The 21,007-nt window shown below is 71.9% G+C and overlaps 3 protein-coding genes across 3 annotated transcripts; 1 reads left to right on the top strand and 2 right to left on the bottom strand.

Moving 5' to 3' along the window:
- Positions 1-1,185: 1,185 nt before the first annotated feature.
- GPR142 (G protein-coupled receptor 142) lies at positions 1,186-4,905 on the bottom strand. The gene is made up of 3 exons (XM_067308639.1): positions 4,860-4,905; positions 3,189-3,344; positions 1,186-2,634 (listed from the first exon to the last, which is right to left on the bottom strand). Exons 1-3 carry the CDS (start codon positions 4,903-4,905, stop codon positions 1,766-1,768), a joined length of 1,071 nt encoding a protein of 356 aa, XP_067164740.1. The 3' UTR covers positions 1,186-1,765.
- Positions 4,906-8,468: 3,563 nt separating this feature from the next.
- On the top strand, positions 8,469-11,134 carry BTBD17 (BTB domain containing 17). Its single transcript, XM_067308388.1, has 3 exons — positions 8,469-8,565; positions 9,641-9,917; positions 10,025-11,134. The coding sequence occupies exons 1-3, from the start codon at positions 8,469-8,471 to the stop codon at positions 11,103-11,105; spliced, it is 1,455 nt and encodes a 484-aa protein (XP_067164489.1). The 3' UTR covers positions 11,106-11,134.
- Positions 11,135-12,234: 1,100 nt separating this feature from the next.
- KIF19 (kinesin family member 19) lies at positions 12,235-20,350 on the bottom strand. Its single transcript, XM_067308637.1, has 17 exons — positions 20,312-20,350; positions 19,624-19,704; positions 17,891-18,001; positions 17,696-17,783; positions 17,444-17,580; positions 17,140-17,265; positions 16,857-17,042; positions 16,637-16,783; positions 16,417-16,539; positions 15,205-15,361; positions 14,958-15,132; positions 14,672-14,867; positions 14,044-14,314; positions 13,583-13,677; positions 12,692-13,108; positions 12,414-12,522; positions 12,235-12,305 (listed from the first exon to the last, which is right to left on the bottom strand). Exons 1-17 carry the CDS (start codon positions 20,348-20,350, stop codon positions 12,235-12,237), a joined length of 2,529 nt encoding a protein of 842 aa, XP_067164738.1.
- Positions 20,351-21,007: the final 657 nt, after the last annotated feature.

Here is a 21,007-nt window from a genome sequence, read left to right as displayed (position 1 = left end):
CGGGGGCCGGATCCTGCGTGGGCACGGAGCAGCCCCGCGGCGGGCAGGGGAGGACGCCGGTGCCGCTGCCCCACGGGAAACCCGGCCAAGCCCCCCCCGAACCTGGCTGATGGGGAATTAGAGGGCAAAGGCCGGGCTGTTTTGGGGGGGTTTCGCTAAGGACCTCGCAGGGGGGTTAATTAGGGGCAGCAGGGCAGGCAGGGCTGCAGCTCCAGCCCCGGCGGGCGAGGGGTGCCGGGGGTGCCGGCTCCGCAGGGCGGCCTGTCCCTGCCCTCTGGTGGCAGCCGGGCACCTGGCAGCTGGGGACGCGCGGGCTGGCAGGCCCTGGGCTGCTCGCCGGGCTTCGCACCAGCTTGGCACTGGTGTAACTGGGAGGGCAGCACTGGTGGGGGGCGTGCTTGAGCTGGGGGTCCCGGGAGCTCGGCCCGGCCGGCCGCGGGCACCCTCTCTGGCACCCGCGCGGGAGACGGTAGGTGCCAACCACGCCGGCACCAGCGCCGGCTCCGTGTCCTTCCTGGGACCGACTGCTGGGAGAGCGACTCCTCCAGGCTGCCCTCGCCCGCGGGGGGGGGGGGGCCGTGCCCTGGGGGCACCTTGCAGGGCGGCTCTCCCGGGGTGTCCCGTGGGGGTCCCAGGGAGGGATAACGGCTGGTGCCCTGGGCGGGGGGAGCAGGGGGTCGCTCCTGCCGTGCTCGGAGCTGGGAACAGGCCACCATGCCCAGGCCCTGCCATACTCGGAGCCGGGATGCTGGGCACCGCGGATGCTCCCTGCCAGCGGCTCGGCTCAGTGCCCGGCTCCAGGAGCGCAGCAAGAGCACGGGCACTGCTGTTCCTCAGCAAGAGCCCTGTCCCTCCATCGGGAAACCAGGCCGGGAGCACGGGCCTTGGCAGGATGGAGACTCGGAGCTGGGCAGAGGGACCCCGGGCACGGGGGCGGCTCATGCAGGGCCGTGGGGCACCGTGCATGGGGGGGGGGGCTTGTGCAGCGCCGTGCACGGGGGCGGCTCGCGCAGGGTCCTCCCGTCCCAGCCACTCATAGCAGACACAGACCCGGGCAGAGTTTTCATCTCGACACGGAAGTTTAAGGAGGAGGGACCGGTCCCCTCGGCACACAGAGGGCACCGTGCCCTCCCCCGGCTCTGCGAGAGCTCCCCCGTGCCCGTCCCCCATCACCCCCGGCCGGGCTCCCCGGGACCCTTCGGTTCAGGTTGGAGTTGACGCACGAGAGCAGCCGAGACGTGCAGTGACACGGAGGTGGTGAGGCCACCGTCACCACGACCATCGGCCACGGTCCCCACGGGCCCGCGAGGAACAGCATGTGCGGCACAGGGCACGGCTCCCGGTGCCCCCCGGGTGCTGCCGCTGGGGAGCGGAGCCCGGCCCTCGCTGTCCCACGGCGGTTTCCCGGGGGAGCCGAACGCAGCGTGTCCAGAGGGCCGAGCGCGGGCCGGGCTGAGCTACCATCCCGGTGCCGGCTCAGGGAGCAGGGATGGGGGAGCCCCGCAGCGCAGCGGGAGGCCGACGCCAGGCAGGACACCCCAAAACATAGGTGGGACCAAATCAGCGAGTGCAACGAGCGGTGTGTCCAGGGGCTGGGCGCAGCCAGGCGAGTAGAGAGGTCTCCTCTTGCCATCATCACCTGCATGGACACCCCAGCCGCACGGACGGCGGGAGCAGTGTCCCCAGGGCAGGGTGTCAGCCAGGTCGCAGGGATGCTTGGGAGATGCAGGAGGCTGGGCAGGCACCAAGCGCCGCAGCCCCGGGTTCAGGGGGCCGTGCCGCCCAGCAGCTCCAGCGGCTTCAGGGCTGGGGGCAGGAAGGGGCCGTTCCTGGGCCGAGGGCCGTGCCGGAGGTGGGTCCGAAGCACCTCTCCCACCGTGCGGCGGAAGGTCTTGCTGACAAAGCAGTAGAGGAAGAAGTTGAGGGTGGTGTTGAGCATGGCCACCATGTTGGCAATGTCCAAAGCCAGGTGCACGCGCCAGTCCTTCTTGACCGAGGCCACGTAGAGGTGGCAGATCATGACGATCGTCCGGGGTGCCCAGAGCACCATGAAGACGGTGGTGACAGCCAGGAGGAGGGCCGTGGTCTTGCCCACGTGGGGCCGGCGGCCCCCTGAGCGTCTCCGCTGCTTCAGCTTGAAGATGATGATGGAGTTGGTGGCCAGGAAGATGCTGCAGGGCAGGAAGTAGATGGTGACGCAGTGGACCCACTTGAGTACCTTGTCCAGGGCGGTGGGGGGGTCGGCGTCATGCCACACGTCCAGCCACCAGTAGAAGGGGATGCCCGTGGCCAGAGCCACGGCGAAGACGGCCGCGATGATCTTGCGGGTGCGCTGGGGGTAGGAGACGGTGCGGTACCGCAGTGGGTGGCACAGGGCCACGTAGCGGTCCACGGTCAGCAGGACGGTGACCCAGATGGAGGCATGGTTGGCCGTGAACTCCAGCACGTTGACGGTGTGGATGAAGGCACTGGGCACCGCCCGGGCCAGGATGGCTGTCTGCAGGATGAAGCCCACGAAGATGATGAAGACCTGGGTGAGGATGTCGGAGGTGGTCAGGGCCAGCAGGTACCAGTACGATGACTTCTTGGTCCTCGTGGCCAGGCGGGACAGGGCCACGGCTGTCAGGACGTTCACTGGAGGGAGGGGAGCAGAGCAAGGCGGTGAGACCCTGGGGCTCAGTGCTGCAGCACCGGGGTCCCCAGGGTGCCCAGGGTCTCAGGGACAGTGGCGCCATGCCCCATGTGCGGTGGGGAGCTATAAATACCACTGCGCGGGGGGATTTGCCGAGTTGATTAATCTCTTCCTTGTGTCAGCCAGCGCGATGCAAGTACCATCTGTCCCTGCTGCTGCGGCACCCGTCGTGCAGGGCTGGGGTTCACCAGCCTGGTGCTGCAGCCGGGGCTGGACCCCGAGGGCCAGGGTGGCCGCAGGGAGCAGGCTGGGTTCCCCCATCCATCCCCGCAGTCCGAAAAGCCCTGCGGCTGGGAAGGGAGCCACGGCTCGGCCGCAGCAGAGGCCCCAGGGCTGGGCCGAGGGAGCACGGCTCAGCTGCCCTCGCAGGGGCTCAGCCCCCCGGGCGAAGCGGGACGGGTGCCCCCCCTGCGGCGCTGCCTCCAGCATCCCCCACGTAGCCCTGCCCAGGTACGAGCGGCCCCCCGCGCTCCCCAGCGGCCCCCGGGACGCTCACCTGGCAGCCCCAGCCCCAGCAGGAGGCTGTAGTACACGATGGGGATGATGCCCACCACGCAGGGCGACCGCTCCGGCTCCGGGCGTGCCGCGTCGCCCACCCCCGCCACCTCCGTGCTGTTGGGCACCAGGACCATCACCTTCCACCGTGGATCGGCTGCAAGGGGAGAGGGGGGGGCGTCAGGGAGCCGAGGGCACCGGCCGTGCCAGGGAAGCCGGGCTGCTCCTGCCTGCACCGCTAGCTGGGCTCAGCTGGGCCATCGGGCAGCCGGGGGCCAGGCTCCCGTGGGAGCAATCGCCCCAGGTCTGCCTCCGCACCCGCCCGTGGGCGGCACGTTTTGGAGCTGTGTGCACGTGGCAGGGCCAGGGATCCAGCCCCCTTCTTGGGGGAGGCCAGGGTGACCGCCCGGGTCCCTGCAGGGCGGAGGGATGCCCTGCTGCCAGGGGGCTGCGCTCCGCTATCCGAGATGCTCCTTGTTTATCTCCTGCCCCCGTTCATTGACTTGAAGAAAACTGGCTTAAAACAGGACGTTCTTGGGCGACTGCCACGTGGGTGAGGCCCTGGCTCACAGCTTGGGCTGGGTGCCATGTGTCAGACCACAGCGGTGCCCGCAGGGCCCCAGAGGTGCCAAACTGGGTGGGGAACCAGTGGTGCCGGGGTGGGGGGGGGGGGTGGCCCGAGGTGCCAAGGGGGGGATGGCTGGCTGGCTGCAGCCTGCCAGCCCTGCGGGAGGACAGAGCGGGTCCTTTGCCGGCTCCTCACGCAGGCCTGGCATGGGGCAGAGGGGCCGGGGGAGGGGGCTGGCAGCGGCCCTGCCCCCGGCTCGGCCCGGCTCGGCTCCGCGCTCCCCCCGGGCAGGATCCGGCCCGGGCCCACGCCGCGCCCGGCCATTCATAAACCCCGGCGGCACACCCCCCCGCACCCGGCGCTGCCATTGGCCGGAGGTGGCCACGATTGAGCCAATCAGAGAGGCGTCCTCCAGGAATGGGGAAGCCAAACCCGAGCGCTGCGTTCTGATTGGCCAGAGTCTCCCCCCCTCCCCAAATCAGCATCTCCCACGGGGGTGCCGCGACCACCGGGCCCTGGGGCCGCCAGTGCCGCCGCCTTGCTGGGACCAGCGCGGGGCTGGCAGCGGGGTGTGCAGAGGGGGCTAGGTCTGCCCAGGGGTGCTGGGTCCCCGAGTGGGGCGCAGGGCCCGGGGAGGGGTGCTGGGTCCATGGGAGGGGTGCTGAGCAGTGCTCAAATCCCAATCCGAGCCTGGCACCACAGAGACCCCAAAACTGCCCTGCCCTGGACACCACAGGGACCCCACACCAGCCCTGTCCCCAGCACTGCAAGGGCCCCGGACTGCCCCGGACCGGAGCAGCCCCTGCTACAGCTGCCCATCCTGCCAAGCGCTCTGCCTGCTGCAGGGTGTCCCACCTTCCCCTGCTCCCTCCGGAGGGCTCCCAGCCTGTCCCCCTCCCTGTGCCAGGCAGACCCCTTCGCTGCTCCTGGTCTCCTTCCAGCAGCATCGGCTCTGGGCACGGTGACAAGTGCCACCGCTCTCCAGTGGGATCAGAGCCAGGGCTGTGCCCGCGGGGGTCTCCCTTCCCGGCCCCAGGGCCTCGGAGAGCTGCGTTTGGCCAAGACCCGAGGGAACCAGGACCAGTGGGTGACCACGTCTCCCACTGCTGAGCTCTGCAGGTGACTCCTGCTCAGTGCCACCAGGCGACATCTCCGTCCCTTGAGCTCGGGTCCGAACCCCCACCAGCCATGCCAGCCGGGTGCCCGAGGCTGCCGGGGGGGGGTGTGTGTCATCTTCCCATCCCCGAGAGCCTGCAGGGGATTTTGGTCTCCAAGCTGGCACATGAACATAAGTCCTGGTGCCGGCCCGGAGGAGAGGCCCCCCCGGGGCTGAGCGCACCCCCCCGACGCAGCGAGGGGGCCCCCCCCGGGCACGGACACGGCGCAGCTGCGTGGAGCTGGGCACGGGCAGGCTGCGCTCGCCGGGTGGGAGAGGAGCCGGAGGCACAGGGGGACGCCAATTAGGTGCAAACGAGACCTGGTTAATCAGCAAGGGCGAGCGCAGGGCCCTCGTGCCCCCAGGGGAACCGCTGCACCGACGGGGCCGCAGCAGGAGCGCGTTAACCCTTCCCCAGCCCTGCTCCGGCTTGCTGTGCCGGCGGGGTCTGTGCCCGCTGAGAGGGGTCCGGCCCGGCCTCCCCTTGCCCCGTTACCGGGTCCCGCTCCCCACGCCCTGCGGGAGATGGGGGGGGGGTCTCACCTCGGGGGTGCCCGGTGCCACCCGTCGGGGCGTGCGGTGCCGCTTCGCCGGGCCAGGAGAGCCGCCGCCGGCTGCGTCCCCGCCGGCGCCCGCAGCATGGCAGAGCCGCCGGGGCGCGTGGGCTGCGGGGAGGAGGGAGAGCGGGGTGGGCAGAGCCGCGGGCTGGGCTAGCGGGGCAGGAGGACGTCCCCGAGCCTCGCGGCCCCCCCCCCCCTCCCGGGGCCGGGTGTCCGCCGGGAGGGCTGGGGGGGGGAGGGGGAAGGCTGTGTGCTGGCCCTGAGGGATGGGGATGGGGCTCTTCCCTGCCACAGAGCGATAGGGATGGGGATGGGGGCATTTGGGGACAGCTTGGTCATATCTCGCCCCCTCGTTGTGCCCAAATGTCACTAAGTGGGTGCAAAGGGCTTTGCTCACCCACTCGTCCCCCAGTGCCACGGGGGTTGTCCCCGTAGGGTGGAGGGGAGCCGGAGGCACAGGACGGCCCATCGGCTGGGACACACTTTGCTGTCGCACCCCTGCCGGGTCCCCGGGGCCTTACCTCCAGGGCAGACGGGCACAGCTGCCCCCCTGCACCGGGGCCGGAGACGTCCCTGCTCTGCTGGTGCCAGGGGAGGCTGGCGGACCCCAGCGCGCGGGCCGGGGCAGGCTGCAGCAGCGCAGCAGCGTGGGGCAGCACGTGCGTGTGCTCCACGTGCCGCCGGGCTGTCTGTGGCGTGGCGGGGCGGCCGATGGGCTGTGCGGGCAGCGGCAGCCAGCTGCACCCCGGTGCCCTCCCCACGCGGGGGCTGCAGCCCAGCGTGCATCCTCGCGTGCGCAGGGACCCCCCGGCTCCCCCCTCTCAGGCAGCAGAGCCTCCATTTCTCCTGCATTTCATATCCACCCTGAGTGGGGCTGGGGCAGAGGTGGGTGCGTGGGGGGCTGCTCAAGTCTGATTAGGGGGTGGGGGCTGGCCCAGCCCCTGCCCGCTGCCCGAGTGGCCGGGCACAGCCATCTCCCGGGACTCACTGGCAGCTCAAATTGCTGTGTTTGTGTGTGTGGATGTGTGCACACCCATATGTGCATGCACCCACGTGTGTGTGTGCACGCATGTCCCAGCTGAGCCTTGCGCCCCGTGTGCCTGTGTGCCCATGAGCCGCAGCCCTGGGGTGCAGAGCGCATGCGAACGGCCAAGGCGGGAGGAAAAGCCTGCCCGTGCCTCAGTTTCCCCAGCAGCACAGGGAGGTTGGCAAGCTCCTGTTGGGAAGGAGCACACCCCCGGCAAGCTGTTGTTTTGCAGGCAGGTGGTTAAATGAAGCATCGGTGGATGCGGTGAGCCATTAACCGGCTGTGTGGTGGCAGCAGCCCCCCCTCGCCGCCTGCCCGCCCGCCCTGCAGCGATGCAGGAACACTGCCAGGGCCTGTTTGCTCTCCGGCCATGTGCCCACGCCGGCTCTGGCCCCGGGTCACCATGGGGTTCCTGGAGCTCCAGAGCTCGGGACCCCCCACCCTGCGCCTGGCACGGCCTCGCCGGTGGCTGGGCACCGTCCCCGGTGCCCCCCGTGCTCGGCACGGTGCCCGCCGGGGCGGCTCGGGTGCCTTCGCCTGTGCCCAGGCTCCAGGCGCTGCTCGAGCCTCCGCCTGCCCACGGGAGGTCGGCAGGAGCCCTGCAAGGGCAGCGTCCTCGGCGTGCGCTGGGGCAATCCGGGTCCCCGGCTCCCCAGTAACCGAGCCCCTGCGGCGCAGGGCCAGATGTGCAATCCCCGCATGGGAACCGTGTCAACATCTGCCACGTGCAACATCTGGAAACCCCATCTAACCCCCCCCATTGGGACCAGGCAGGCGCTCGGGGACTGGGCAGCCCCTGTCCACCTCCGGGCTCGCGGGAATCCAGAGCAAACCCGTCCTCAGGTGCCCTCACAGGTGCAAAAATGGGTATGGGGACGCAAGGGTGCGGATGGGCTGCGCACCCCCTGCTCGCCCCGGGCCCCCTTCCCGGCAGGGTGTCCCGGCCGGTGCCCTCCCCATGCTGCCCATCGGCCCCAGCGCCGGGTTTCCACTTCGCTTAGCAGCTTAACGCAGAAGCTGCAATAAAGCCGATGCCGGCTCCAATCCCGCCAGCCCAGGCAGCTACTCGATAAATGGGAACAGGCTGATATTCCCTGGCGCGGTGCAGTGCGGTGCAGTGTGGCACTGGTCTGCGTGGGGCAGCCGCTGTCACATGTTGAAGGTCCCGGAGCCCATCCAGGTCTGGGTGATGCCCCGGCGGGGGCAGCCGCAGCACCCCTCGCAAAGCCCCCCCGGCCCGTCTAATGAACAGGGACCGGATGCTCCCGGCCCCGAGGCCGAGACGTGCCGGACCCCCGGGCAGCGCAGGGGGGCCGTGGCGGGGGCGAGCACTGCTCCAGCCCTCTCGCAAAGCCCTGGCGAGAGGCGGCGCGGCGCCAGCGGAGGCTGGCACAGGGCACTCGCGCGGCGCACGGAGCGCCTTGGCTGCAAAGGCTGGGAAAAGGGCAGGCAGTTCCTGCCGGCAGCCCGGATGCCATGGTGATGGGAGGGCGAGCGCTGCTGCCGGCATGAATACCCATGAGGCCGGCTGGCGCGGGGGGGGAGCGCGAGGCCGCCGCCGCGCTGTGCCCTGAATGCAAAGGGCCCGTCAGTCCCCGCGGCCTCGCCATGCCGGGCACAAAGAGCTGCAGCCATCCGGCCGGGATGGGGCGGCCGCTCCGGCATCGGCAGCACCTGGAGGGTGCCGGGAGCCGGCGCAGGCTGCAGCGAGCGAGCCGGAGGTGGCCCCGCACGGTGCCTGGGGCTCGCCGGGGCACCCCGCTACACCAGCTCTGGGGTGCTGGGGGGCCGGGATGGGATCGATTCCGGCCGGGAAGCGGTTCCCTTGGAAACGGCCGGTCCCAGTTTCCACCAATCAATGTGCCGGTGCGGGCGCGCGGGCTGGGAGGGTCGTGGCCTACATAAGAGCCTGGCGGGCACCGCGCGCGCCAGTGCGGCGCTGAGCCCCCGGCAGATGCGCTTGCCAAGCCATGGCGAGGCTGACGGGGGCCCGGCCCTGCCCGGCCCGCCGCTGGGGCTGCGCCGCTGCCGCCTTCCTCCTCCTCCTCCTCCTCACCGTGCAAGCCGGTAAGAGCGGCCGCGGAGGGGGGAGCCCGGAGCAGGGCATGGCCGTGCTGCGCTCGCCCTCGCTGGGGTGCCAGGGTGGAGCACGGCCGGGTCCTTCCCGCCTGGGCGTCCGGTGATCCCCGCGGCTCTCCGGCGGGAAGGTCCGGGCTGAGCCGGGCTCGGGGCACCCAGGGGGCCCGGCTGCAGCGAGCGGCCGTGCTGTGCTCCGTGGCCATGCCGTGCCCCACGGCCGTGCCGTGCCCCGTGGCTGTGCCGGGATCCGCAGCTGCGTTGTGCCCCACGGCATCGGGGAGGTGCCAGGCTGTGCTCAGCACCCGGCACACCGCAGCCCCGGGATCCCCTCGAAGGAGCGATATCAGGCACCATGAGGCAAGAGGCTCCCGATCCCATTCCCAATTCCCGCTTAGCCAGGCTTAAGCTGGAGCTGGGAAGAGTAATCTGCAGCATCGCCGCCCGGCAAGACGCGGATTTGAGGGAGATGGGGCCAAACTCGCCCTGGGGGAAAGACGCTCCGGCTCCTGGGAGGTGGCAGGAGTCGTGCCAGGCACGTGGGAGGGAGAGGAGGGGGAGGAAGGCTCCCTGCACCCAGGGCACTGCCGGGAGCACTGAGTCCCTGTCCTGCTGGCCTGGCTCCCCATTCCTGCAGCACTGGGAGCCCAGCCCTGTGGGGACATGGCGCGGGGGGACACTCGCCCTTGGTGCCTGCCCGAGCGGGGCCGGGGAGGAGGCTGGAGCTGCCGGCGATGCTGGGGGAGCTGGCGGGCTGGGGACCGCTGTGAACCCCGGTGCGGGGCGCAGGGGCGCCCGGCACAGGGCTGCTTCTCCGCGCATCCCAGCCCACGGCACGGTGCTCTCACCCCTTCTCCTGCCAGAAGAGCAGCCCGCAGCTGCCGAGGTCCCCGGGCCCCTCGTCCTCCCCGTATCTCCTGGGCACTGGATGCCCCTTTGGCACTGGGGCAGCGGAGGGAGGCTGTGCACGGCGCGATGCTAACCCTGCACTGTCCCACTGCGCCGTCTCGCCCCACCGAGCCCCCGCGCCGGGGCGCAGCGCTGGGACGGTGCCGTCTGCCCGCAGCCCAGAAAGCCGACCTTAGCGGCGACGCCACGGCGGCCACCATCAACCACTCGCTGACGCTGCTGCAGCGGCTGCAGGAGCTGCTGCAGAACGGCAACGCCAGCGACGCGGTGCTGCGGGTGCGCGCGGCCGCCTCCGACGAGGCCAAGGTCTTCCACGTGCACCAGCTGCTGCTCAGCCTCCAGAGCGAGGTCTTCGAGGGCCTCCTGCGCAACCAGAGCGTCGTCACCCTGCACGAGCCGCCCGAGAGCGCCGTGCTCTTCGACAAGTTCATCAGGTGCGCGCGGGGGGCCGAGCGCGCCGGTGGGCGGCCGGGGCCGTGCTGGGGGCCGGGAGCGGGGCTGGGGGCCGCCGGTGTCACCGCCCCGCGCTCTGCCCCCCCAGGTACCTGTACTGCGGCGGGGTGTCCATCCTGCTGCACCAAGCCATCCCCATGCACCAGCTGGCCAGCAAGTACCGGGTGCGGGCGCTGCAGCGCGGCGTCGCCGACTACATGAAGACCCACCTGGCGAGCGAGTCGAGCCAGGGCCATGTGGTGGGCTGGTACCAGTACGCGGTGCGCGTCGGGGACGAGGCGCTGCAGGAGAGCTGCCTCCAGTTCCTCGCCTGGAACCTGTCGGCGGTGCTGGGCAGCGCCGAGTGGGCCTCGGTGAGCGCGGAGCTGCTGCTGCTGCTGCTCGAGCGCTCCGACCTGGTGCTGCACAGCGAGCTGGAGCTCTACACCGCCGTGGAGGGCTGGCTGGGCCGCCGGCAGCCCGAGCCCCCCGTGGCCGAGCGGGTGCTGCGCGCCATCCGCTACCCCATGATCGCTCCCGGCCAGCTCTTCCGGCTGCAGGCGCAGTCGGCGGTGCTGGCGCAGCACTACGGCGCCGTGCGGGACCTGCTCTTCCAGGCCTTCCAGTTCCACGCCGCCTCCCCGCTCCACTTCGCCAAGTACTTCGACGTCAACTGCAGCATGTTCCTGCCCCGCAACTACCTCGCGCCCGGCTGGGGCTCCCAGTGGGTCATCAACAACCCGGCGCGGGACGACCGCAGCACCAGCTTCCAGACCCAGCTGGGCCCCAGCAGCCACGACACCAGCAAGAGGGTCACCTGGAACGTGCTCTTCTCGCCGCGCTGGCTGCCCATCAGCCTGCGCCCCGTCTACTCGGACTCCGTGTCGGGCGCCATCCAGTCGGCGCGCATCGAGGACGGCCGCCCCCGGCTCGTCATCACGCCGGCCATGAGCAGCTCCGACTTCGCCGGCGTCAGCTTCCAGAAGACGGTGCTGGTGGGCGTGCGGCAGCAGGGCCGCGTCTTCGTCAAGCACGCCTACAGCTTCCACCAGAGCTCCGACGAGGTGGCCGACTTCCTCGCACACGCCGACCTGCAGAAGCGCACCTCCGAGTACCTCATCGACAACTCCCTGCACCTCCACATCGTCATCAAGCCCGTCTACCACTCCCTCATCAAGGCCAAGAAGTAGCGCCGGCGCCGCCGTGCCCGGCCCCGATCCCGCCGGGACTGGCCCCGGCCTCGCGGGCCGGCCGTGCCCACACGCCGGGGGGCTCCCCCTCGCTTTTTTCCTCCCTTTCGTAGGTAGACGGAGGTCCCTGCGCCGGGCCGATCCCCCCACCACCACCCCTTTCGGACCGCCCTGTCGATGCCTGCCATTCCCGGTGCTGGCGGGGCGCTGGGGATGGGGGTCCCTGTCCTGGCGGTGCAGGAGGTGAAATGCAGGGTCTGCGCCACGGGCTCAGCCCCCTCCCGCCGTCCTGGGCACGAGGATGATGACGGTGATACCCCCCCTGCGCGGGGGTCCCTCTGTGCCGCCGGTGGCAGAGCCCCGGGGCTCGGTGGGCGAGTGGGGGCACATGCCCGGGCCGGGGCGAGCGATCCGGGTGCCTCCCCGGCGGGGCCGCAACGCCAGCTCGGGGCCAGCAGCCGGCCGATCCCTGCCGGGGCCGGGCACCCCTCACCCCCATTCCTAATAAAGGCAGAAAACGAGCACGGGAGTGTCCATGGGGTTTTTCCCCTTGCCGGGGGGCTGGCAGGGCTGGATGTGGAGGGCTGCACTTGCACCGCTCCCAGGCTCAGCCAGGCTCCGTTTAATGCAACCCTTAGGAAGGATAAAACCCCCCGGGACACCCTGCGCCAAACAGCCCCCTCGGTCCACGGCGGCGCTGGGCAACTGGCTGCATCCCCCCGGCGTGGCGAACACATGTGTGCATCCGCGCGGGCCCTTCCCAGGGCTGCCGGCAGGCTCTGGCCATGGTCACATCCCGGCACAGCTGCGTCCATCCCCGGGGCCTCAGGTCCATGCTTCAGGGTCAGCTTGGCAAGGGGGGGGGTGTTTGCTAAGCACCGGAGCCAGCCGAGCTTGGAGAGGGCTGGATAAGCGCGGCTGCTCCGGGGGACCCCGGGGAGCCCCTCCGAGCACCGTGCTCTTCCCGCGGGGCCAGGACGGACACCCCGGCAGCAGGCTTGGCACCGCGGGGCTGCACGAGACCCCCTGGGGCGCCGGGGCCATACGGATGCAGGGTGCAGCGGGGGCTGCTGCGTGGTGCTGGGGCGGGCGCTCAGCCCCGCTGCCTTGGCACGGCCGGGCGCTGGGCTCAGTGCCTCCGGCCCGTCTTCACGCTGGCGGGGAGGCGGAGGGGGGCAGGCAGCGCCGAGTCCCCACGACCTGGGGGAGAAGGGGGGAGGTCAGCAGCACCCCGGGGTGCGAGTCCCACACCGGGGCAGGGCTGCCGGCGGCGGGGCTGGGGTTCGGCGGCGGGGCGGACGGGCTCACCGGCGAGCTGGCTCTGCGGGACCCTCGCCCCGGGCATCGCCGGCGCCGCGTGCTCGGAGCTGCTGTGCAGCGCGAGGGGCCGCGGCGCGGCGTCCTTGGGGTCCGCGAGCTGCGAGACACGGAGGGGCCGTGGGCAGGGGATCGGGGCCGGGCGCGGATGTGGTACCAGGCAGGGGGCAAAAGGCAGGTGAAGGGAGCTCTCGGTGGCCTTCGCCCCGTGCCGTCCTCCCCAGGGTGCGGAGAGCGGCATGGAGAGGCCGCTCCGCGCTGGCACCTACCCGCCGGCCGGTGACCTCGAAGGACCGCGACCGCCTCTTCCTCCTTTTGGCATCCAGTGACTCTTCCCTCTTCTCCGGCTTCTTGCCGCCCTTCTTGCGCGCCTGGACCCAGCGGAGCGCCGTCCCTGCCGCGCTGCTGGCCGGGCTGTCCTCGCACGAGGGCAGCCTGCTCCGCTCCGGTGGTGGCTCCGGCGGGCTCCAGCGGGCACTGAGCAGCTGGCAGCAGCGGCGCCGGGCGGCCTCCGCCGCGATGCTCTTGGTGCTGCCGGACACGGGGGCCGGTGGCTGCTGCAGCTCCCGCGCCTGCTGGCCGTGCTGCTCGGCTCCGCGCCCCGGAGCCGCCTCGGAGCCGCTGGTGCTGCCCGGCGAGGAGTTGTGCTGGCTGCTCCAGCTGGCCAGGCTGGCCCACGGCAGGCACTGCCGGAGGAACAGGCACGCTGAGCCGCCGCGTCCCCATCCCAGCAGTGCCGGGGCTCGGGCACGGCGGCACGGCCCTGCTCACCTCCGGGAGTGCTGTGCCGTCGGCGGGAGGCGGCGTGGGCATCGCCACGATCACTCTGCGCCGTGCCCGCGGGCTCGGTTTGAACGCCAGGTCGCCGCTGCGGAGGGGACGCCCCTTACCCTGCGGCACGGCCACGGGGTGCGCGTGCAGCGCTGTGCGCGCCCGGGCCGGGCTCTGCAAACCTACCTGCGCGCCCCGGGGAGCAGGGGCGGGAGGGCATCCCTCCGGGGACCCCGCGTCCCCGCGCTGGGCTGGTTGGCGGCCGACAGGCTCCCAGCGCCGGGCGCCTGCGGGATGCGGGGCAGGGGGGTGCCCTGGGCAGGGGGGCAGTGGGGTGAGCGGCGGCCCTGCCCCGGGGCCGGGCGGCGGGGCCGAGTCCCCAGCCGTACCTTCGGGGCGGCGCGGCGCTCCGGGCCCCCCGCCAGCTCCCGCCGGTAGGTCTCGTAGAGCTCCTGCAGCCGCCGCGGCACCGACAGCCCGTGGTCTGCCAGGGAGGGGGGGGAAGCACAGGGTGAGGGCTGCCCCCCGCCCTGCGGCCCCCCGGCTCCGCGGCGGCACTGCCCCGCAGCGTCCTATTGCAACGACCCCGACGTGACGCTGGGCAGGGCTCCCATCGTGACAGCACGGCCATAGACCCTTACGTCACGATAGAAGCGCGCAGCGACTGCCTGCACCCGCTCCCTGGTGGGACAGTGCCGGGAGAAGCCGCTGCTTTGCCATGGCACGGCAGCACAACGCTGCAGCGTGAACACGCGGTGACGGGGCCGCGCTGCATCCCAACACATCGCAATGTGGCCTGTCGTGACAGGGCCTGTAACGTCACGGCCTCGCAGCTGCGGGAGGGGCGCACCGGCGATGAGCTGCCGCTGCTGCCGGATGATGCGGGCGCAGAGGGCACGGTGCCGGTCGAAGCGCTGCAGCACGGCGGCCGGCGGGTGCAGCGGGCCGCCCTCGAGCAGGGTGCGGGACTGCGTCTCCGCGTTCTCCAGCTGCAGCTCGTGCACCCGGCGCAGCAGGCCCAGCACTTCCCGCTGCTCCTCCGAGCCGCTCCAGCACGGCAGGGCCTCCTCCAGGCGCCGCGCGCGCTGCTGGCTCTCCCGGAAGCGCCGCTCCAGCTCTGCCTGTGGGCATGCGGCGGGCTCAGCAATCCTGCCCCACGGCCAGCACCCCTGCATGGGACCAGCACCCCTGCACAGGACTGGCATCCTTGCACGGGACCGGCATCCTTGCACAGGACTGGCACCCCTGCACGGGACCAGCATCCTTGCACGGGACCGGCATCCCTGCCCCATGGCCAGCACCCCCACTCGGGGCACCCACCGTGTCCTGCCAGGGACCCTCGTGCCTGACCCAAACTCCAGCCTGCGCATGCAAGCAGAGCTGCCAGAGAGCACATGTTGCTGGGCTGAGACCTGTCAAACTCAGCTCCCTGGTGACATGCATTTCGGCTGTGGGCACCAGGGATGGGGCTGCCAAACCTTCCGCTCCTGGAGCCGGCTCTGCTCCTCCATGAGGGCCACGATGCTCTCACGGGCCGCAGCCACGTTGGGCGGCTCCGGCACGTCCGACTGGTCGTCCCCCGTGTCCGAGTCCCGCTCGCTGTCGCCGGGGCCGTACGGCTCCTTCCTTCCCTCCTCGCTCCTCTGCCGGCCCCGCCGCGTCTTCTGGTCCCAGCTGCGGCGAGGGGGAGACGGACTCACCGCCCGCCCGGGGGGCTGAGGGACCCCGTCCCCGTCGGCGCGGGGGGCCGTGTGCCCCGCTTACCGGGCGAGGGTGAGGAGGTGGCGGGAGGCCTCCAGGCGGGCGTGCAGCGCGGTGCCCTCCAGCTCGAGGAGGAGGCGGCGCAGGGCCTCCTGCTCGCGGCAGGCGCCCAGCAGCTCCTCGCGCAGGCGGCCCGGCTCCGGGCGCTCGCCACCGGCGCCCTGCAGCTGGACCTGGGCTGGGGCCACAGGGACGTCAGGGCCGGCGGCTTCCCCATCCGGCGGAGGGCGAGGGCACGGCCGGGACCTACCCTGGACGTAGCGGATGTCCCCGCGCTCGCCCTGCGCCGGGCGCCCCGGCTCGGTGTCCACGCGGCTCTTGAGGTGCTGGATCTCCCTGCGGAGGTCGGCGACGATGCTGCTGTACTGCGCCACGCGGTACGAGACGCTGAGCAGGTTCCTCCTCACCTGGGATGGGGACCCGGCGTGAGCGGGGCTGGGGCACCCCATTGCCCCGAGCAGAGCGCGTCCCCCCAGCAGGGTCCCTGAGCGGGGTACGGCTGGTGGAGCGGGACCCCAAGCAAGTCCCGAAGTAGGGACCACAAGCAGGTCCCCAAGCAGGACACGGCTCACGGAGCAGGTCCCTGAGCAGCTCCCCAAGCAGGACACGGCTCACGGAGCAGGTCCCTGAGCAGCTCCCCAAGCAGGGTATGGCTCATGGAGTAGGTCCCTGAGCAGCTCCCCAAGCAGGGTATGGCTCATGGAGTAGGTCCCTGAGCAGATCCCCAAGCAGGGTATGGCTCATGGAGCAGGTCCCTGAGCAGATCCCCAAGCAGGGTATGGCTCATGGAGTAGGTCCCTGAGCAGATCCCCAAGCAGGACACAGCTCATGGAGCAGGTCCCTGAGCAGATCCCCAAGCAGGGTATGGCTCATGGAGTAGGTCCCTGAGCAGATCCCCAAGCAGGGTATGGCTCATGGAGTAGGTCCCTGAGCAGATCCCCAAGCAGGACACAGCTCATGGAGCAGGTCCCTGAGCAGATCCCCAAGCAGGGTATGGCTCATGGAGTAGGTCCCTGAGCAGATCCCCAAGCAGGGTATGGCTCATGGAGCAGGTCCCTGAGCAGATTCCCGAGCAGGGCACGGCTCATGGAGCAGGTACTCAAGCACATTCCTGAGCAGAGCACAACTCATGGAGCAGGTCCCCAGCAGGTCCCTGAGCAGGGCATGGCTCATGGAGCAGGTCCCCAAGCAGGACACAGCTCATGGAGCAGGTCCCAGAGCAGGTTCCCAAGTGGGTCATGGCTCATGGAGCAGGTCCCTGAGCAGGTCCCTGCATGGAGTCCCTGCTCCGGGGCCAGCGAGGCAGCGTCAGGGCGAACACCTCCTGCCCTCCCTGGCGGGGGCCGCTCGGCTGCCCCAGGCGCTGCGCAGCTGGTGCCACGCTGCCGACGCGGCACGGCTTCCACGCAGCCGGCGGAGGGGTGGGAGAGGGCTGGTGCGCAGCGGGGGAGCGGGTTCCCACCATGGTCCTGATGCTCCTGGCCCGGTCGGCGTAGGTGAGGGTGCTGCGCGACTCCTCGAAGGCGGTGCTGGCCGGGCTGATGTGGGCTATCATGACCGTGCGGCTGTTGCCGCCAAGGGAGTCCTGGCCGCGGGGAGCATCGGTGAGAGGGGCCGGGCCGGGGGGGGGGGGTCCAGCCTGGGCCAGCCGTGCCCACCCTCGGAGCCCCGCGCCGCCGCACCTTGAGCAGGCGGGTGAGCTTGCTGTCGCGGTAGTTGACGTACTTATTGCTCGCCTTGTCGCTCAGGGCGTTGATGCAGTTGCCCAGGGCCAGCAGCGACCTGTTGATGTGCGCTCCCTCCTTCATCCTCTGCCCGCGGTTCTGGGTCTGGCGAGGGAGAGCAGCGCCGGGGGCAGCGGGGTGGCTGCACCGCCGGCCCCGGCGGCTCCCCGGCTCCTACCTGCGCCGCCCGCTCCGAGCCCGCCAGGTCGATCATGAAGAGGCGGCCCAGGCGGACCGCGCCGCCCCGGCGGCTGCGCTGGCGCACGGAGACCTGCAGCACCGCGTGGGAGCGCGACGAGGTGCGGTTGGCGGCCGTGGGCTCCTGCGTCCGCTGCTTGTTGCCCTTCAGCAGCAGCTGCATGACCTGGGGGAGACGGGCAGCACTGGGGGGGGGGGGGGGGGACTCGCCACCTCCGTGCCACGGCGTCCCCTCCCGACGTCCCCTTCCGACGTCCGCTCACCTCCTCGGCGTTGATGGCCGAGACCTCGGTGATGCCGGCCACCTGGATGACGCCCTTGGAGTCCTCCCGCAGCTCCAGGTAGCCCAGCGAGGGGTTCAGCAGGTCCCGGATCATCTCGTTGTAGATCTGGGCAGGGAGAAGGAGCTGGGCACGTCCTGCCCGGCGTAGGGGACCGGCCGGGGCGCAGCATCCCTCGCCCATCGCCCCAGCACCCAAAGACGCCCTGCTTGGGGCAGCGTCGCCGGGCAGGGCTGCACGGGACAGGGGGACGTCCCCGGTGTGTCCCCCCCCGTGCCGCCCGCACCTCGAGGTAGGACATGGAGACCTCGTAGTCCATGTCGCCGCTGGTGTCCTCGATGGCCTGGAAGAGGTCGCCGAGGGTCCGGGCGTAGATGCCGGGCTCGCGGTCCGTGCCCAGCATGGTGTAGGTCTTCCCGCAGCCTGGGGGAGAGCAGGGGGCTGGCGTGGGGCTGGCGTGGGGCCAGGACCCCCCCCCTTCCCATCCGCCGTGGGGCTGCCCTGCTCCCAGGGCCGCGGGGCCCCCATCGCCCCTCACCGGTGGGGCCGTAGGCGAAGACGGTGGCGTTGTAGCCGGAGATGACGCCGGCGACGAGGCCCCGGGTGGTGGCACGGTACACGGTCTCCTGCGGGAGGGCGAGATACCCCAGGGCACGTCCCCTGCACCCTCTGTCCCCTGCCTGCCCCCCAGACCCACGTGCTGCCCCCAGACCCACGTCCCCCCGGACCCCACCTGGGTGGCCGTGGAGTCGAAGGCCACATCGAAGACGTAGGATTTCTCCCGGGAGCGGTTGGCTCGCAGGACGTCATCGGGGTCCTCCATGGGGTCGCGCAGCACCACGACCTGCCGGGGGGCCGTGAGCGGGGCTGGAGCCGGGCACGGAGCCGCGGCGCCTGCAGGGCTGACCCAGGGGCCTGGCTGGGCGTTGCATGGCCGTTAACGGCGCTAATTGGCACCCGGCCGGACCCTGAGGTCTAACGAGCGGCTGGGAGCCCCTGGGTTGGCGGCGTGGGCATGGGCAGACGGATGCATTGGGACGCTCTCTCCAGCCCAGACACGGGTTTCCCCCCGTGGCGCTGCCCCCGTATCCGGCACGCTGCAGCCCGGATGCGCGGGAGAGCGTCCAACGAGCAGCTCGGTCCCAGCGGCGGCGGGTCCAGGGCCTGGCGGCGAGGGGCCCCACGGAGGGTCCATCATCAGCCGCCAGCGCGTCCCGGCCCCGGCCCTGGCCCCGCGGGCGATCGGGTTCCCGGTGTCCCAAGCGGACCCAAGTGGGAGTCGGGTTTCAGAGCCCGGGCGCTGGCGAAGGGCCGGGTAATGCAATTGCTCGCTGCCGGCTGGCCCGGGCGCCCCGAGGAGCCGGGGGGGGGAGCGAGCAGCTGGGCCGGAGCACGGCGGGGGTCCGGGCTGGAGCTGCCTCTTCCCCGGTGCTCCCTCCTGGAGACCCTGCATTTCCCATGGCAAACGTGCTTGGAGCGGTCCCCGTTCCCCGTGTTCCTGCTGGCACCCCAGAGAGACGGAGCCGGGGGGCAGCGGGGAGGCAGTGGGACGTGCTCCCGGGCTGCCGTGGGGCTGAGCCCTTGCAGGAGCCTGCAAACATTCCCGCATGGTGCTGGAACCAGGGGGGGGCCGGCGTCCCCTCCGAGCCGGGGCGGCAGGTGGTGAGCGGGGCTGCCGGCGGTGCCGGTGCTGCCGGCGCGGGGCCGCGGCGGCGGGGCCCTCCGCGCCTCCTCAATCGGCCCTTTGTCCCCGAGCGGGGCTCAGCGCCAGCGCTGTGCACGGTGCCAGGGGACCTGCCGGCCCGGCAGAGCGCGGTGCGCACGGACCTGGGCACGGCAGCACTGCTGTGAGCACGATCCAGGATGGTGCCCGCTGCCCGGGCACCTCTGGCCCGGGATGGGGTGCCGGCACCCCGCAGGGACCCCGTTCGGGGGGGGGGACCCACCTTGCGCCGCCCCCGCCACGGCTCCCGGCATCCCTGCCGTATCCCGTTGCAATGCAGATTTTGACCTTTCCGGCAACGCAAGTCACTCCGGCGCAGCCTGCCCTACTCTCCCTCGCTGCCCAGACCCCCTGGGCGTGCAGCCCCCGACGGGCTCAGGCTGGGGGACGGGGATGGGCAACCTGGGCGCTGCAGGAATGGGATGCTCCCACCCAAAGCAGCCTCCGGAGCCCCCAGGGGTCCCCTCGTGCTGCTGGCTGTTGCAGGGTCTCCTGCACGGCCTGGGGGCTGCACACCCCACCACCCCAAACACCGGGAACAGGGACACGGAAGGAGGCACAGACCAAGAGCCTGCAACAAGCCCTGTCCCTCCCCGCCGCAGACCTGGCCCCGGTGCCCCCGGCGTGTCCTGCCCTGCTGCAGGGGCTGCGACAGCGCAGGGACACCCGAGGCTAGCAGTGGCCCTGGCTCCGCGTCCCCGCCGGGGGTCTCTCCATCCCGGTGGCACCGGCCACGGCCGTACCTGCTCGTCCAGGCGGTGGGCGATGAGGCTGGCGCCTTCCTCCAGCTCGGCCGCGCTCAGGGGCCGGATGCGAAGAGCCACCTGCAAGACAGGGGCCGGTGAGCGTGGGGCGGCAGTGGCGGTGGCAGCGGCGGTGGCAGCGGTGGGGCTGGGGGACGCGGCACCTGCACACGGGCCATCGCCGGGTGCCCGGGGGGCTGGCGGCCGTCGGCACGCCGGGCTGGGCGCCGCGGTGGCGGGCTGGCGGCGGGCTGCCCCGGCACCCGAGGCATCGCCGGCCCCCGAGACCCCCCCATGCCCAGCGCAGCAATTAGAGCTTCATTTTCCTGGGAAGAAAGCGAACACCGCCGGGATCAGCCTTAAAGGGGCAGCCCGGGCAGCCCGCCCTCCCGCTGGCACCGGGCCCCGCTCCGCTGCGGAGCCGCGAGGGATGCCGGCTGGGAAGGAGCCCGGGGTGACCGGACACCCGGGTGAGGGGTGCTCGAGGCACGCTGCACCCCGCTGACGCAGGCAGCGAGGACGGCACAGCCTGGGGATCCCATGGGAATGGGTGAGTGATGCACGGGGGGGGGGGGGGGAGCACGCTCTGCACCCTGCAGGCTCCCGCTCGCCCCCTTCGCAGCCTCTCCGTGTCCCAAAGCCCTCCGGACCGGTGCACCCACGGACCCCGTCACCCGCCAGGACTCACCGTGAGCTGCTGGTCCTCCGTGTCCCCCGGAGCCTTCATGTTCTCACCAGGACACGGGGGTCGAGGGGAGCCGGTGCGTGGGGGCATGGGGCACGCTGTCCCCCACTCCGTCCCTTGCGCCCGGTCCCGAAACACCCTGCAGCACCGCAGGGAGCAGGCGCTGCACGGCCGGGAGGACGCCGCGGGGCACCCGCAGCCCAGCCGGCCCTTTCCCTTCCCCGGGCACTAGCAGAGCACCGGGGACGGGGACTGACCCCTCCGCCCTCCCGGCAGGGCCCCGGGGGAGGCTGCGTTTCCCTGCCCAGCTCAGCCTCCCCGGCACGCCGGTCCCCTGGAGATGGTCAAACTGTACACAACAACGGGCAGCGCGGCCGGCTCCTGTTGACACAGCGGCTGGCGGTGAGCGGCGCTGGCTACTGCCCTGCTCCGCGCCCTCCCCCGGTGGCACCCGCCACCCCCGTTCGGCAGCGCGCGGGGCCAGGCAGGGCTGGCCGCGGGCAGAGGGGGCCGAGGGGGCAACGCGCCTGCCCCGCACGGTGCATGGTCGGTGCATGGTGCAGGGCTCACCGAGATGCCTTTCCACCTCCCTCCTCTGGTGCATTTAGGGCTGGCCCTTCCTGAGCCGCTTGGCTGGTGCCGGGCTCTAGCGGTCCGGCACGTGCCGACCAGGGAAAGGAGCGGGGAAGCCCATCGCTC

The sequence above is a fragment of the Apteryx mantelli genome, chromosome 19 (assembly GCF_036417845.1).
Source record: "Apteryx mantelli isolate bAptMan1 chromosome 19, bAptMan1.hap1, whole genome shotgun sequence".
Classification (NCBI taxonomy): domain Eukaryota; kingdom Metazoa; phylum Chordata; class Aves; order Apterygiformes; family Apterygidae; genus Apteryx; species Apteryx mantelli.
Note: the sequence above shows the minus strand (reverse complement) of the source record. Positions and strands in the feature narration are given on the sequence as shown.